The sequence below is a fragment of the Orycteropus afer genome, unplaced genomic scaffold, assembly GCF_000298275.1.
Source record: "Orycteropus afer afer isolate SDZICR_OR568_19922 unplaced genomic scaffold, OryAfe1.0 scaffold00292, whole genome shotgun sequence".
NCBI classification, from domain to species: Eukaryota; Metazoa; Chordata; class Mammalia; order Tubulidentata; family Orycteropodidae; genus Orycteropus; species Orycteropus afer.
In genome coordinates, this window is record NW_006921879.1 from 2968239 (window position 1) to 2984505 (window position 16267).

Genomic DNA, 16267 nt, shown 5'->3' on the forward strand with positions numbered 1-16267 from the left:
TTTTCTTTCAGGAGTCATGTCAGCCATTGTAATGGTGCCTCAAGAAGAAGTAGTGACTGTATCTGTGGGAGAGTCTACCACTCTGGTACACCATGGAAGGAGCAAAGATCACTAGCTACTACATAAATTGGTACAGGCAGACCCAAGGTGACAAACTGACTTTCATATGGCGAGAAGGAGGTCACTATGGCTTGGGTTTCCAAGACAGGTTTGAAGTTAAAGTTGATGATTCAAACAATCAGGCTGTACTTGAGATTACTAAGGTATCAATGAATGATGAAGGATCATACTACTATGCCTTCAATTACCACCCCATTGCAGTGACACTTCTAAACAGCTCAAAAACCTTCAAGATCTGTATAGAACAGAAGTTCCAATAAGATCTTGATTTTCTCTTAAATAAATAGTTTAAGAAATGGGATCTAGAGAAGATGGTGTTCCTGCCTTTCTGTTAGGCTTGGTCATTCTGAGCTTACCCCTACAATCCCATGATGCTCAAATAAGCAACCTCTAGTGCCCTGTGTCCCAGTGTGGATCAGGAAAGAGGAAAGACAGAACCAACGTCAGGAACCATAGCATTTACTGTATACTCAACAATTTCTTTTGCACTTCACCAAAGATTTGGCTACATATCCAAAGTGCCTACTGTGTGGTATAGACTAAAGAGGAATTTTCCAAAGCATGTCTGTCCATGGATGACGTCCAGATTTCTCCCCAACCATATACACTATGAATCTAGCTACTCTGGAGGAGGTTGGGAAGGTGGGGAGACTTCCCTCCCTTCATTCAGCATTAAAATTGTGCACTGTCTGTCATCTTACCCAATGTGGAGGGCAAGACTGCATTATTGGGTAATCACTGACCTAATAGGGTCTTTTGCTCTCCCCCTCCATCTCTACCTCTCTACTTCCTCTTCTATATGAGCTAGAAACAAAGCATTGAATCATTTCTTCCACTGGCACTTTCCTATCCTTCTTTGGACAGCTCACATTAATATTCCATTTTTATCCTGAACAATGTATTTTTCCAGACTTAGATGCTTGACTGTCTCTCTACTCAAGCAGAACCTGTGGCAGAAGTCAGCCTTCCTCTGACCTATTTTAGAGAGTCTAGCGCTCACCTTATTAAATAGCCTCTTTGGAACTTTTAGTGGTGACAGTTATGTTTATTAACTTGACTGAGAGGATAGTTTCATGGGTATATAAGTATATCAAAATTCATCAAATTGCATTTCTTAAATATGTGCAGTTTACTGCGTATCAGGTGTACCTCATAACTGTAAAAATATTTTTTAAGTTTAAAATAAATCAAAGGCATAAAGCTTCATTGGACTGTCAGGCAATGTCTAGGGAAAACTTCCTCCAGCTAACCTCTCTAATAAAAACTCCTGCCCACCACACATGTACAAAGACACTGACAAGGTTTTTCCAGTCACACACATTTCATTGCAGTCAGGGCTCCTCACTGTTCCAGCCAAAGGTCTTCCAGATCCCTCTACTTGTGATTCTGCCTGTCCTTTAAGACTTTGCTCAGTTCCGCCTCCTCTGACATTTAGATATTTCTCTCTTCTCTGAATTCTTTCTGCATGTGCAGTAGATGCTGGATCATACACTATAATTTTTTTTAATTTTTGTTGTGATTTGGGTGAATGTTTACAGAGCAAATTCATTTTCCATACAGCAGTTCATAGACATCTTTTCTCATAACGTTGACTGTAATTCGCTACAATATAACAGCTTTCTTGCCACATCTTCCCATAGTTACCCCCTCCTCCCTGTGTCCTTCCCTCCCATGCACTCCCACCCCTGAGCTGTCTCCCTGTACAAACATTACCCTTCTATTCTCCCATGATTGATCACTCCAGGGAGTGTATCTACCTGATGTAATTGTAATCCCATATCCCTGCCTGATGTTTGGCTGGAAGCCACAGGAGTGAGCTCAATTCCAGATCTGAAAGGTGCCTAGGGGCTATAGTCTCAGGAATCTCACCAAAGCTCTATCAGACCATCAAACTTGGCCTTTTTTATTTTTTATTTTTTTTATGATTTTGAGTCTTCTTCCACATTGTTCTTCCACTCTATCCAGGATGTCCTTCACTGATCCCCCTCCAAGTGGTTGACAGTGGTAGCCAGGCACCATCTAATTCTTCTGGTCTCATGGTCATATAGGCTGAGAATCACATGGTCTACTAGTCCCTTGGCCTAATTGTTTCCATGTCTCTTTGGTTTTCTACATTCTTCTTTGCTCTGGATGAAGAGAAACCCATTGTTGTATCTGGATGACCGCTTGCAAGCTTTTAAGACCTCAGTCATTATTCACCAAAGTAGGATGAGGAACAATGTTTTTGTGTAGTATGTTATGCCATTTGAGCTTTATGTCCCCACTGACCATGGTCCTGAGCTCACAGTTTCAACAACTCACTCCCTCTGGGTAGCTGGCTGTGGCCAAAAAGTGACTACAACCTTCCCCTTTGTCAATTCTACTATACACCTGGGCATTCTTACAATGCATACAAATATACATGTAGAAACATTGTCTGGTAACCCTATACATATACATATACCCTGATCTAGACATACCTGATCATTCAGCCTGTGCACCCATTATCCACCTGTAGATCAATGCTTGCCATCACTGACAACGCAGTACTGTACATGCCAAAGGGTTCATCTTTGTTGTCTATACCTTCCACGTACCTCTCAATGTCTTCCTCTTCCTCACTGCCACTGTGGATCATACACTATAATTTATTGCTTAATAAACGTTCCCTGCATTTTAGCCATGACTCTCCATGAAGCATTTATCAGTTATCTCCCCGAACAACTATATCCCAGGTCCTCAAGGAATCTGTCTTTCTCCTCTCCAGCCTAAGCCCAGTCACTCTCTCTGGTGCTCAACATTGGTCTCATATCACTTCTACCACTCTGCACCATACATGATGGCTTCTGTGGTTAAAGAGTCTGCAATATTCTAGATATCAACTCTGCCCTTGAGCAAAATCAGATTCCCAGAGTCTCATCCAATTTGGGCACACTTAGCTCACATTCTGGGAAGGGAATTTGAACCTAATCTTCCCAGGAATATCAAAATTACCACAGGGCCTATCATAGTCATCAAGCCCACTGACAGCTACTAATATCCACTTATTCATGCTTGAACAAATGATAAGCAGGAAAGGTATAGTACAATTCTAAGGCTGAAGGGATACAACTCTTTCCCCAATTTTAAATCTTGATATTGTCAAAGTTTTGAAACCATGGTTATAAGGCCCACATGATGGATTCCTGGTAAGAGAACCAACAGATACTTCTGACAGAGACTGGAAAGAATGTCTTTGAAAAGGAGGTGGAAAAGGAACTAGACAAATCCATATAACTGTATATTGGCTAATATGATCTGGAAAATTCCATAAAACTGTATGTTAGCTAATATGATCTGGAAAATTCCATAAAACTATATATTAGCTAATAATACCAACTAAGTTTTTTGGGTTTTTTTTTTTTTTGAGCGCTTGCTACATGCCAGGAACCATTCTAAGCATATGACTTGTGTTACATGATTTAATCTTCACATCAACTTTTTGATGCATTTTCTATTATTATCTCCATTTTTCAAATGAGGACGCTAAGGTACACAAAACCTGACATGTGCCCAACTATCACAGCTAGTAAAGGTGGGAGACAGCTCTAGAGGATGCAGCCATGATTCATGGGGTGGGGGAACTGTGAAGGCCATCTACAGGATGTGTCAGGAATAAGGAGCAGAGACTGTGCCCCAGTGGCCAGATCTGTTCAAACTGATGCTCACTGACCATCTGTCAGAAAACTGGGATGGAAAGGAGTGGTCCCAGATGACCACTCAGATGTTTGCTAACACTGACAGTTTGTGGTCTTGACATAAACTTCACACTATCTTCTAAAGTCATTTGTCTCTCTTTACCTGTGAAATGGGGATAATGAGTACCAACTTCTCAAAGTTGTAAATATCTAATGACAGAAAGTAAGTAAGTTGCATTGCACATAACAGCTACCCATTACATGTTATTTATCATAAAGAAGAACAACCAGATGGAATGATTAAAGCCAGAGTGAACTCAATCACTGGGTACTAACAAAGGCCTGCCACTATACAGGTTTGGACTTAACCTAACACTTAGGACAACCCTCCAAGGTCATATTGTCAACTCCATTTTATAGATGGGGAGACTGAGCCTCAAAGAGATTGGTAACTTGCTTGAGGTTACAGAAGTGGAGCTAGGATCTGGATCTGACTCAAAGGTTGATTATCCTGACATTGGGGTAGGATATAGCCCATGGGATATATTAAAGAAGTAAATCACCTGTAACAATATCTGACTAGGGAATGACTGGGAACAAATGTGTGAAGTCAATTCAGCTTTCCTGATAGAGATGTCAGATATGCAACCAATACTCACAAGCATCCTTGCCTTTGACTCTCCAGTAAGCCTCAAATGGGGGAGGGATTATCTAACTCTTCCCACTTCCCTCCCCTGAATCAAAACACTGGATGCAATTTCAGCTTCCAGACTGTTCTCCCAAGATAAATTCCTACCTTGATAGAAGGAGGACAGCTGCTACCCCCACCCCACCTACTAGTAACATCCCACCCTTAAGCACCACTCCTAAGTCAGGAGATTTTCTTCTAAGCCACGCATGAGAACTGAGGTCACATACCCTTTCTTCTGATGTTTCTCAAAAGTAATGTTTTATTAGATACACTTAGAGTCTTTGGAAGGGAGCTCTGGTAGTGTAGTGCCTAAGGCACTTGCCTGCTAACCAGAAGGCTGGGGGTTCAAACCCACCAGCCACTCCTCGGAAGGAAGATGGGGCAATCTACTTCTGTAGTGATACTACCTTGGAAACCCAAGGAAGGGTCACTACGTGTTGGGTCCGACACAAAGGCACATAACAACAACAACAGAGTCTTTGGGTGTCTAACACTAAGTCTGGATGTCTAACTGTCTTTTTCTTTCCTTCTCTTTAGCTGTTTGCAATGACAGCTAAAGAGGTGTAGAACCAGTACAGTAAGACCTGGAGAAATTTCTTGGGTTTCTGGCAGGTTCATAGCATTGCTAACTTTATCATTCATATTTGTACTATGAGGCGATGTGTACACGGTGTCTCTTGCACTGTCCCTGACATCATCATTTATGCCAAGGCAGCAAATGGGCTACAGACCTATCATCTACTGTACTGTGCACTCACAGAGAAGCATTCAAACACCAGCAAGCACTGTGGTGGATAAAGGTGCAGGAGCCACCATACAAAGAAGAGAATCGAGTTCAAACTAAGCCTTCCTTGCTCTAGGTCAGGCTTTCGCCCATTGCAGTTTCTCATGACAATAAGTGCTGGCTGTTAATTTTCTACACAAACAAGGTGAACATATTCCAGGATGAAGGCTTTTTCCTTACTCTTTAATTCAACTTATTGCCCCCAAATACTAATTGAAATGATAGGATTATACAGTTTTGATTTTTTTTTTGTTAGAACTCTTGATTCATTCTTCCAGCAAAAGCCATCCCTATCTGCTTAATTTTTCTCTACAGCATTTTTTCCCATTTGATGTGCTACATATTTTACTTGTTTATTTGTTGTCTAGCTTTTCACTAAAATACAAGCTCCATGATGACAGGTATTCTTGTCTGTTTTGCTCATTGGTTAACTCCAGTACTTAGAATAATACTTGGCACATAATATTACTCAATCTATGTATTGAATGAATGAGTGATATAGTAATGGCTGAGTGCTATTAACCTCACTCTGTGCTGGGTACTGGGGATACAGTGGTCACAAGACTGGTACTGACTTTGTCCTTTGAAATCTTTTCCAGAGCCTTATCTTTCCACTAGCAAAATGCTGTTGATTACAAGGGTTTCTGAAGGCTTGATAATAGAATGCTCTAAAATATTAATAACTTACTCTTGCAGAAAACATATCAGTGCTCTTAAGTTCCTTGGATATCCCCCCCCCCCAATGTAGGGATAAAGAGGGGAGAATGGAAGACTTTCTCCTTTCACCACCTTTTCTCTCCTCTGAGCTCCAGTGTCCCATCTCTGAGTTTTGGGCTATCGGGGGAAAAAGTAGAACATTTCTACTTAACAGAGGTATTTTGTAAACTTTATCTCTTCACACAGCCCTGCTGTGGCATGCTGTTTTATAACTTGAAGGCACAAAAAACTCACTAAACAAATGAGTAATTCCTTATTCCACCACACCCTACATCTGCCACAACTACTACCAAATGATTTAGGTATATTTCAAGAATGCAGAATTCATTGGGGTCTTTGCTTTTTGTAGTAATTCATATATGCACAAACACAAATACATAGATATATGAATGATACTGTGCACAGTAGCATCAAACACTGAAAGAATTCTCTGAAGGCAGACCCTGAGTGCTCAAGGGCACCAGGGCAACAGAGCAAATGAAGTAGTGTACCATCCAGTTTGCCATACTCAATAGGAAGAAAACCTGGTTGCAAGACAAAGACATCAAGCCAAAATGTAATTGCTTTACACAGTCCTGCAGTAACAATAATAACAAACAATAATCTATGAATGAATACATAGGCAGACATGCAAGCTAAACATGTAAGAAAGGTGAATGGGATTACACCCATGAGCATATATAGGTTTAGCAGAGGATATCTCTACATACATATTTGCATGTGCTGTGAATATATTCATGTATATAGTAAAGCATACAGGGGGCAAAGTTCTGAAAACTTCTTAGCCATAGCCAAATACCTTGAGGGAATGAGACACTGGGCTTGGGGGCTTAGGTCCAGAGGCTTGGGGGACATTTAGCACAATTGGCATAATATAGTTTACAAAGACAATGTTCTACATCCTACTGTGGTGAGTAGCAACTGGAGTCTTAAAAGCTAACAAGTGGCCATCTAAGATGCAACTATTTGTCTCTCCCTGTCCAGACGAAGGAAAAAAGAGTGAAGAAACTCAAAGACTTACAAAAACAATTAGCCCAAAGGACTAACGGACCATGTCAACCACAGCCTCTACTACACAGAGACCAGAAGTACTAGATGGTGCCTAGTTAGCACTACTGGCCACTCTGATCAGGACCAAATAAAGTGCTGGACAGAATGGGAGAAAAATGTAGAACAAAATTCAAAATCATAAAAAAGACTAGACTCACTGATCTGAAAGAGGCTGGGGAACCCTGAGACTGTGGCCTTTGGATACCCTTCAAACCTGGAACTGAATTCACCCCTAGGGATCACTTTTCAGCCAAACAACAAACAGACCTATAAAGTGAACAAGAACACTCTTGAAGAATGTACTCCTCAGAACAATTAACCATAAGAGACCAAAAGGGCACCAAATGCCTGAAAAAAAAGCTCAGAAGAGAGCAAGGGGCAAGAAAGAAGGACAAATGGATATGGGGAACCCAGGCAAAAAGTGGGAAGAGTGCTATTACATTGAGAGAATTGCAACTAATGTTATGAAAGAAAATGTGTATAAATTGTTGAAAGGAAAATTAATTTGCTCTGTAAATTTTTACCCAAACCACAATAATTTAAAAAAAAAGAAAAAATTGCTTGCATTAATTTAAATAAGGACAGATTTTCAAACTCTGTGTTTAAACAAAAAATCTAACAGCTGTAAGTTTTATTTTCACCTGCATGCATATGGGAAAATAGAGAAGTTTAAATTATCCTTTCCTGGCTTAAGGACAAAACCTCATACATATTTATAATTTTCAGGAAAAAAAAAATGTCAGTATAAATATTACTACTAGTGAAACAACTTATTAAGAAAAAATCCAATGTATTGGCTTTTGGAAATTAATGTTGCTTTCATATAATATAATAACCTTCATTTTTCTATTCTATCACAATGTATTAAGTACCTACTATGTGCCAGGGACCTCTGGTAGCATAGGACCTAAAGCATTTGACTGCTAACCAGAAGGCTGGCAGTTCAAACCCACCAGCCACTCCTCGGAAGAAAGGTTGGGTAATCTACTTCTGTAGTGATACCACCTTAGAAACCAAAGGAGGGGTCGCTATGAGTTGGATCCCACTCAAGGGCAGTGAGTTTGGTTTTTTTCAATGTGCCAAACAGGGAGCTCTGGTGGTGCTATGATTAAAGCATTGGGGTGCTAACCAAAAGTTGTTGGTTTAAACTCACCAACCACTTTATAGGAGAAAGATGATGCAGTTGGTTTCTGTAAAGATTTATAACCTTAAAAACCCTACGGGGCAGTTCTATTCTGTTCAATAGGGTTGCTATGAGTCTGAATCAACTTGATGGCAGTGGATTTAGATTTTGGACTTGATATGCCAGGTAGTTCTCTAGACACACAGGGAATAGAGCACTAAACAAAACAGATTTAAAAAATCCTAGCTTGCAGAAGCTAATGGAGCTTATATTTTAGTGGAAACAGATACAGAATAAAATAAATAAGTAAAATATATGTTAGATAGTGATAATTGACATAGATAAGAATAAAGCAAAGAGAAAGTGTGTGTTGTCAGGAGGATGAGGGAGATGACCATTTTAAATCAGGTGATCAGGAAAGACTATAAAGAAAAAGTGACATTTCAGCAAAGCCTTCTGTGAAATGGGAGGGGCAAGTAGCCCAATCTTTGGAGTATGGATGTTTTCAGAATTCCTTGTTAGAAATAACATTTTTATGCACCATTTCATGACACACGATAAAACTGGTTTTTCTGAAGCTTGGTGGAATGGGGAACAATTTTTTCTTCTTATCTTGATGAGAGCTCTTTCAACAGTAGTTTAGAAGACTTGAATTTTTCAAAGACAAGTGATGGAATTCCATTAATTAGCACCAAGCTGAGTGGGGAGAAGAGCAGTCTTGAAAAAGTAAAAATTTACAACATGACAAGGAATATGGCAGAACTGAATTATTGACAAATGGAATATGGAGTGTGCATGGTTGAGCCCTTTGCCTTGATTCTTTCCCTACCTATGTGCCCACATCCTGTGGATTGATGAGTGTTTATTTCCAATCATAAAATGAAAGTCTACAAATTGGGCAGTTCATTTTTCTAGCAGGATGGCTCTACTCCAAAAGCCTCAGAAGAGAATCTATAGTCTTACCTACACTTTCAAATTATTGTGCCCCCCAAGAACAGGTCAAATAGACTGAGAAGATGAAATAAAACATATATATTCACTTCTATGAGGTTCTTGGTATTTCCTCTTCTCCAGATAACCAGAGGAATTTGGAGTAAGTACAGAGAAAGCTAAAATAAAATGTCTTTACAATCCATAGCAAACCTTTAGAAAGTCAATCTCCAGAGCTCTCGGGTGTGCTGCAGCTACCAGGCCCAGGTTAGGCCTGAGAGTTGGTTTCCATCTTCATTTATCACCTGATGAGAGTGAGAAGCATTACTCAGACACAGTGAAAAGGAAAGTCAGCATCTTCAGGGACAGTACCCAGGAGACTCAGCCTGAGTGTGCATTATTATAAACTCTGTCACCTCAAACACTTCCTCATACAGAAAGACCTCATATGTTTTAATCATGAGTGACTAGTAAAAGATTAACTGCCTCAGTCTTCTAAAGAGGTAAAGAAGGATGTCACATTTCAAGTTTATAAATAAGAATACAAAGAACCAGAAAAATCTGTGTAACTGGCATTGTAAATTGAAATCTGGGAGGTGGCATAGTAACAATAACCTTCATCTGTAATAAGAATCAAAGGAGATCTGGTGGCACAGTGTCTAAGGCATTTGACCACTAACCAGAAGGTTGGCAGTTCAAACCCACCAGAAGCTCCATGAAAGAAAGATGAGGCAGTCCACTTCCGTAAAGATTTATCACCTTGAAAACCCAGTGGGGTCACTATGAGTCTGAATCAACTCAATGGTGGTAGGTTTCAGTTTTTGTTTTTGTTTTTGTTTTTGATCATAAGAATCAACTTAAAAACATTTACATCCATGAGGTAGTCCATGTCTCAGTATCAAAATCATTATCATGCTTTCCATATAAAGGATATCTTCTTCAGTCCCAGAGCCCTATCGCCCTCTGCCCCACCTACCATGCCCCCCACACGCATACATTCATAGTGTTAGAACACTGAGAAACTTGACTCACCTGGTTCAAACTCCAGTTGAAAATGCAAATACTGAAAAATTAAATTAAATTGCTTCTGCATGATCATACAACCAATAGCTGCAAAACCAAAAGAGTCTAGGTTTCCCAACCACTGGTCAGTAACTCCTTTCTACCACACCCTGATACCTGGGTCATACAGAAAAGTACTCTATTACCCTTGTATTTCCAGTCCTCATCCCTGCTGGGCTAGTCTCCCTTCCAGGCAACTACAAAATCTCTCTCCTCCCAGCCAAGCTGAGCCCCTTACTAGAAGTGTGTTGGTGACTTATAGACTAGGAAGCCTCATCTGTGTTGTGGGAACAAGGAGCCTTACAAGAAAGAACTCAAGGGAGCTTGATTAAAGTCCATTGTTTTCTTTCTTCTTCTTTCTAAAGAAAGTCCTTGAAGTCTCAAACATTGCCCTGCATTTTTTTGTATCCCTCTGATTGTCTAGCATCATACTAAGCACATATCAAATGGGCAATACATGTCACCAGATAGAAGAAGAAATGCTAGTCTCCTTCTCTCTCACCTCAATCCATATAAACCTCCCTCACTAGGGACCCGGCTCTTTGCTTCCTGCCCTCTGTCCCCACTACTGTGCCTTTACACTCTTCTCTGGTGAGGATGGATGGATCAATGGCCCTAGCTTTCCAGGCAGCCTTTACCTCCCTTCCATTGAGGGGTAAAACCTCTCCTCTTCTTGTTCAAAATCAGTGAAGACAGCAATATGGCAATGCTTCTGGGGGGAAAAAAGCCAATGAGGTGCTATCTTGTTGTTAGTAGCTGTCAAGTTGAATCCAAGTCATGGCGACTTCATGGATGCAGAGTAGAACTGCTCTATAAGGTTTTTAAGTCTGTGACTTTTCAGAAGTAGATTGCCAGGCTTTACATCCAAGACACCTCTGGGTGGATTTGAACACCATTCTTTTGGTTTGTATACCAGCACTTAACAATTTATGCCACCAAGGGACTCCTCCTGATGTACTATATAGTTATAAAAATAACAATGTTATTATACTCAGCACTGGTCTGCCCCTTCCACAGGGTCACAAGCTTGGTATATTTCTGGGTTTCCCTGAGTAAGTCATGGAGGAATTAGACCAAATTTAGTTGCTGCATGTAAAGAATTATTACAAAAGAGAAAAAAGAAAATGACTAAACTGGAACCTGTGCTCAAAACCTGCTCTGGTATATATCCTAAAGAAGTGAGAGCCAGGACAAGAACAGATGCATGTACACCTATGTGCACTATTTACAATAGCAAAAGATGGAAACAACCTACATGCCAATCAACAGAAGAATGGATAACCAAACTATGGTACATACACACAATTAAATACTATGCAACCTTAAAGAATAACGCAGAATCTACAAAACATCGCATAACATGGATGAGCTTGGAGGACATTATGCTGAGTGAAATGAGTCAATCATAGAAGGACAAATAATGTATTAGTCTATTACTGTAAAAAGTCAACAAAAGGTTTATATATGGAAGAAAATTTTCTTTGTTGGTTACCAGGGGTGGGTAGGGAGGGGAGAGAACACTGCTAGACAGGTAGAGACAAGTATTGATTTGGGTGAAGGGAAGGGCAATGTACCAAATGTGAGTGATCAATACAGTGGCACTGAGGAAGAGGAAGACATAGAGAAGTTCATGGGAGGTACGGACAACAAAGAACCCTTTTGCTCATACAGCACTGCTTTGTCAATGATGGCAAACATTGATCTACAGGTGGACAGATGGGTTGACAGGCTGAACGATCAGGTATGTCTATGCAGGGGGGAGTGTGCCTATGACTATGTATAGGGTTGGCAGACAATGTTTCTACAAGTGTATTTGTATGTTCTGTAAGAATGTCCAGGTATATAGTACAGCTGACAAGGGACAAGGTTGTAGTCACATCTTGGCCACAGACAGCTACCCTGTGAGCTCGGAACCATGGTCACAGGAGACACTGAGTTCAACTGACATAACATAGCACACAAAAATATTGTTCCACATCCTGCTTTGGCGAGTAGTGACTGGGATCTTAAAAGCTTGCAAGCAGCCATCTAGATGTAATGATGGGTCTCTCCTCATCCATAGCAAAGAAGAATGAAGAAAACCAAAGACACTTGGAAACAACTAGTCCAAGGGACTGCTCACCATGTGATCCTCAGCCTACATGACTATGAAAGTAGACAAACAAGATGGTACCTGGCTACCACTGTCAACCCCTTGAAGGGGGATCTATGTAGGAGACCCTGGATAGAGTGGGAGGACAATGTGGAACAAAATTCAAAATCATGAAAAAAAAGGGACCAGGTTTGCCTGGTCTGGTAGAGCTATGGCGGCTAGCTGCCCTTCAGGTCTGAACTGAACCCACTCTTGTGGCTTCCAGACAAATGAAAGACAGGCATATGAGCTGAACATTTACATTAGGTAGATATACTCCTTGGAGAGATAATTATGGGAGAATAGAAGGGTTGTGGATGCACAGGGAGACAGCTCAGGTAGCAGGAGTGCATAGGAGGAAAGGACACAGGGAAGGGGTAACTATGGGGAGGAAGTGGGAAGAGAGCTATTGCATTGTGGAAAATGACAATAAAAAAAAAAAAAAAAAAACTGGTTCTGCCCTATGAGAAGTTCAGTCCATCACTTCACCACTCTGGTCTCATTTATAAGGTAAAGAAGCTGGAACCAACACAGCTTGAGGTCTCTTCCAGTTATCACCTTCTATGATTCTATGGTCAGTTATTCCCATTTCCCATGAGCTGAGAAAAAAACAGAAAATAATCAGATACGTCAGCATAAGAGGTTAAAAATAAAAATCTCATGAAATGAGAGTCCTTATTAACTTCAGTTTGTAGTAATAATTGGTGGCCTATAGTCACAAAGCACTTTTCCACATGCAAGGCACTGTTATGAACCATTTATATGCTTTGTTTAATCCTCACAATGGTTCCATTGCTATTGTTATCCACATTTCATACATGAAGAAACTGAAGCAGAGAATGATTAAGGTACTGTCCAGGGTTATGCTGCTGCTAAGAGGGTAAGCTGGGGCACAAGCCCATGCAGCCTACCTCCAAAGCTACTGTGCCACATGACTAAAGAGTCTCCTTTTTCTGAAGCTTGTTTAAAAATAATAATTAAAAAAAAAAAAAAAAAAAAGTTTTTCCATCACGTCTAGGAGCAAAAGAATGGGTCTCATATCCTCCTAGAGTCTTCTCTGACTGCAGTAGACCTGATCTATAAAAGGAAAGGCAAAGAAGGCAGAGCTATTTCCTATCAGGTTCCCATGATGCAGCTCTTGCATTTTCAAGGAAAACAGGTTGTCTCCACGATATTTCTCTGAGCACCTTTCTGCCCTCAATCCCCAACATGTGGTATCTACCTGCATTAATCCTCCTGTGCTCTTTCTCTATGGTGATGCAGGAGTCACAGTTTCTGTGTGCCTGTCTCTTACAATTCTTATTAATACTTCTTCATTTCCAGAGGGCCAGTCATGGAGTCAGCTGTTGGCCTTTGGGAAAACCATTGAAAACTCTAGTGACTCCCTGATGATCAACTGTAACACCTCTGGGTTAGAATTTAGACTTATCTGGATGAACTGGAACTGCCAAACTTCAGAAAGACCTCATATTTTGTTTCAATAATTAGTCCTCTGGGAGATTTTAAGAAGTATGCATCTACCTTGAAGGGAACATTTGTTATCTCCAGGAGCAACGTCAATAATCAGAACTTACAAACCAACATACTGGAACAGAAGGACTCAGCTGAATACTATTGTGTTATCAGTACAGTCCACCACTATTCTGTCAGTTTGTCATGCTGTGGTGGCTTGCATGTTGTTGTGATGCTGGAAGCTATGCCATCAGTGTTGCAAATACCAGCAGGGTTACCCATGGTGGACAGTTTCAGCAGAGCTTCCAGACTAAGACAGACAAGGAAGGACATAGACCTCATTGACATGGAATACACAGGAATCAGATTGACTACATCTATGAAAAGAGATGATGGAGAGGCTCAATATCATCACTTGGAACAAGGCCAGGGGCTGACTGCAGATAAATTGGTCATATACAAGTTTAAGGTGAAGCTGAAGAAAATTAAAAACAAGTCAACAAGGGATAAAATATCACTTTCAGTATATCCCACCTGAATTTAGAGACCATCTCAAGAATAGATCTGACCTATTTAACACCAAAGACTAAAGACCAGACGAGTTGTGAGATGACATCAATAACATCACAAATGAAGAAAGCAAAATGTCATTAAAAATACAAGAAAGGAAGAAAAGACTGAAATGGATGTCAGAAGAGACTCAGAAACTTGCTCTTAAATAGAGAGTACCTAAAACGAATAGAAGAAATGGTGAAATAAAAGAGCTGAACAGAAGATTTCAAAGGGCACCTCAAGAAGATAAAGTAAAATAATGAAATATGCAAAGACCTGGAGTTAGAAAACTAAAAGGGAAGGACACACTTGGCATTTCTCAAGCTGATAGAACTGAAGGAAAAATTCAAGCCTTGAGTTGCCATACTGAAGAATTCTATGGGCAAATTATTGAATGATGCCAGAAACATCAAAAGAAGCTGGAAGGAATACACAGTCACTGAATCAAAAAGGAATTATCTATGTTCAACCACTTCAGGAGGTAGCATATGATCAAGAACCAATGGTGTTGAAGGAAGAAGTCTAAGTTACACTGAAGGAGTTGGTGAAAAACAAGGCTCCAGGAATGGACAGTATATCAATTGTGGTGTTTCAACAAACGGATGCAACACTGGAGGTGCTCTTTTATTTATACCAAGAAATTTGGAAAACAGCTACCTAGCCAAGCAACAGGAAGAGATCCATATTTGTGCCCATTCCAAAGAAAGGTTATCTAACAGAATGTAGGAATTATCCAACAACATCATTTATATCACACACACACAAAAAAAAAAAAACCTCACTGCCATTAAGTGGGATCTGACTCCTCCTTGGGTTTCCGAGGCAGTATCTCTACAGAAGTAGATTGCCCAGACTTCCTTCTGAGGAGTGGCTGGTGGTTTGAACCATCAGCCTTCTGGTTAGCAGTCAAATGCCTTAGCACTACGCCACAAGAACTCTCATTTATAGCACACACAATTAAAATTTTGCTGAAGATAATTCAATAACAGTTGCAGCAGTATATGGACAGGGAACTGCCAGAAATTCAAGCTGAATTCAAACATATGAGGATGTGGGGCAAGGGATAGCATTGCTGATATCTGGTGGATCTTGGCTGAAAGCAAGGAATACCAGAAAGATGTTTACCTGTATTTTATTAACTGTGCAAAGGCACTCAACTGTGTGGATCCTAACAGATTATGGATATCATTGTGAAGAAGGGAAATTCCAGAACACTTAATTGTGCTCATGAGGAACCTGTACATACATAGACCAAGACGCAGTTGTTCAAACAGAACAAGGGGATACTATATAGTTTAAAATCAGAAAAGGTGTACATCAAGATTGTATCCTTTCATCATACTTATCCAATCTGTATGCTGAATGAATAATCTGAGAAGGTGGACTATATGAAGAAGACAGCATGGCATCAGGTTTGGAAGAAGACTCATGGACAACCTGCAATATGCAGATGACACAATTTTGCTTGCTGAAAGTGAAGATGACTTGAAACAATTACTGAAGATTGATGACTACAGCCTTCGGTATGGATTACACCTCAACGTACAACAAAAATCCTCACTATTGGCCCAATAAGCAACATCACAATAAATGGAGAAAAGATTGAAGTTGTCAGAGATTTCAAATTACTTGAATCCACAATCAATGCCCATAGAATCAGAAGTCAAGATATCAGAAAATTTGTTGCACTGGGCAAATCTACTGCAAAAGACCTCTTTAAAGTGTTAAAGAGCAAAGACATCACTTTGAAGATTGAGGTGTGCCTGAGCCAAGCCATGGTATTTTCAATAGCCTCATTTGCATGTGAAATCTGGACAGTGAATAAGAAAGACCAAAGAAAAATTGATGCATTTGCATTGTGGTGTTGGCAAAAAATACTGAAAATACCATGAACTGCCAGAAGATAATAAATATGTCTTGGAAGAAGTACAGCCAGACAAAAAAAAAAAAAGAAGGTGGGGACCAGGTTTGCTGGTCCAATAGAGCCTGGTGTAACCAC

The 16267-nt window shown here is 40.2% G+C and overlaps 1 protein-coding gene and 1 gene segment (V, D, J or C); both read left to right on the forward strand.

The window, feature by feature from the left end:
- The window catches only part of LOC103205765 (T cell receptor alpha chain MC.7.G5-like), a 347276-nt gene that overhangs the window by 177003 nt on the left and 154006 nt on the right, over positions 1–16267 (forward strand). The gene's annotated exons all lie outside the window — the stretch shown is intronic.
- Positions 1–16267, forward strand: part of LOC103205764 — a 70106-nt gene that overhangs the window by 181 nt on the left and 53658 nt on the right. Inside the window, 2 exon segments of the C gene segment in view lie at positions 12–296; positions 9422–9461. Of these exon segments, the coding sequence occupies positions 12–296; positions 9422–9461 (325 nt within the window).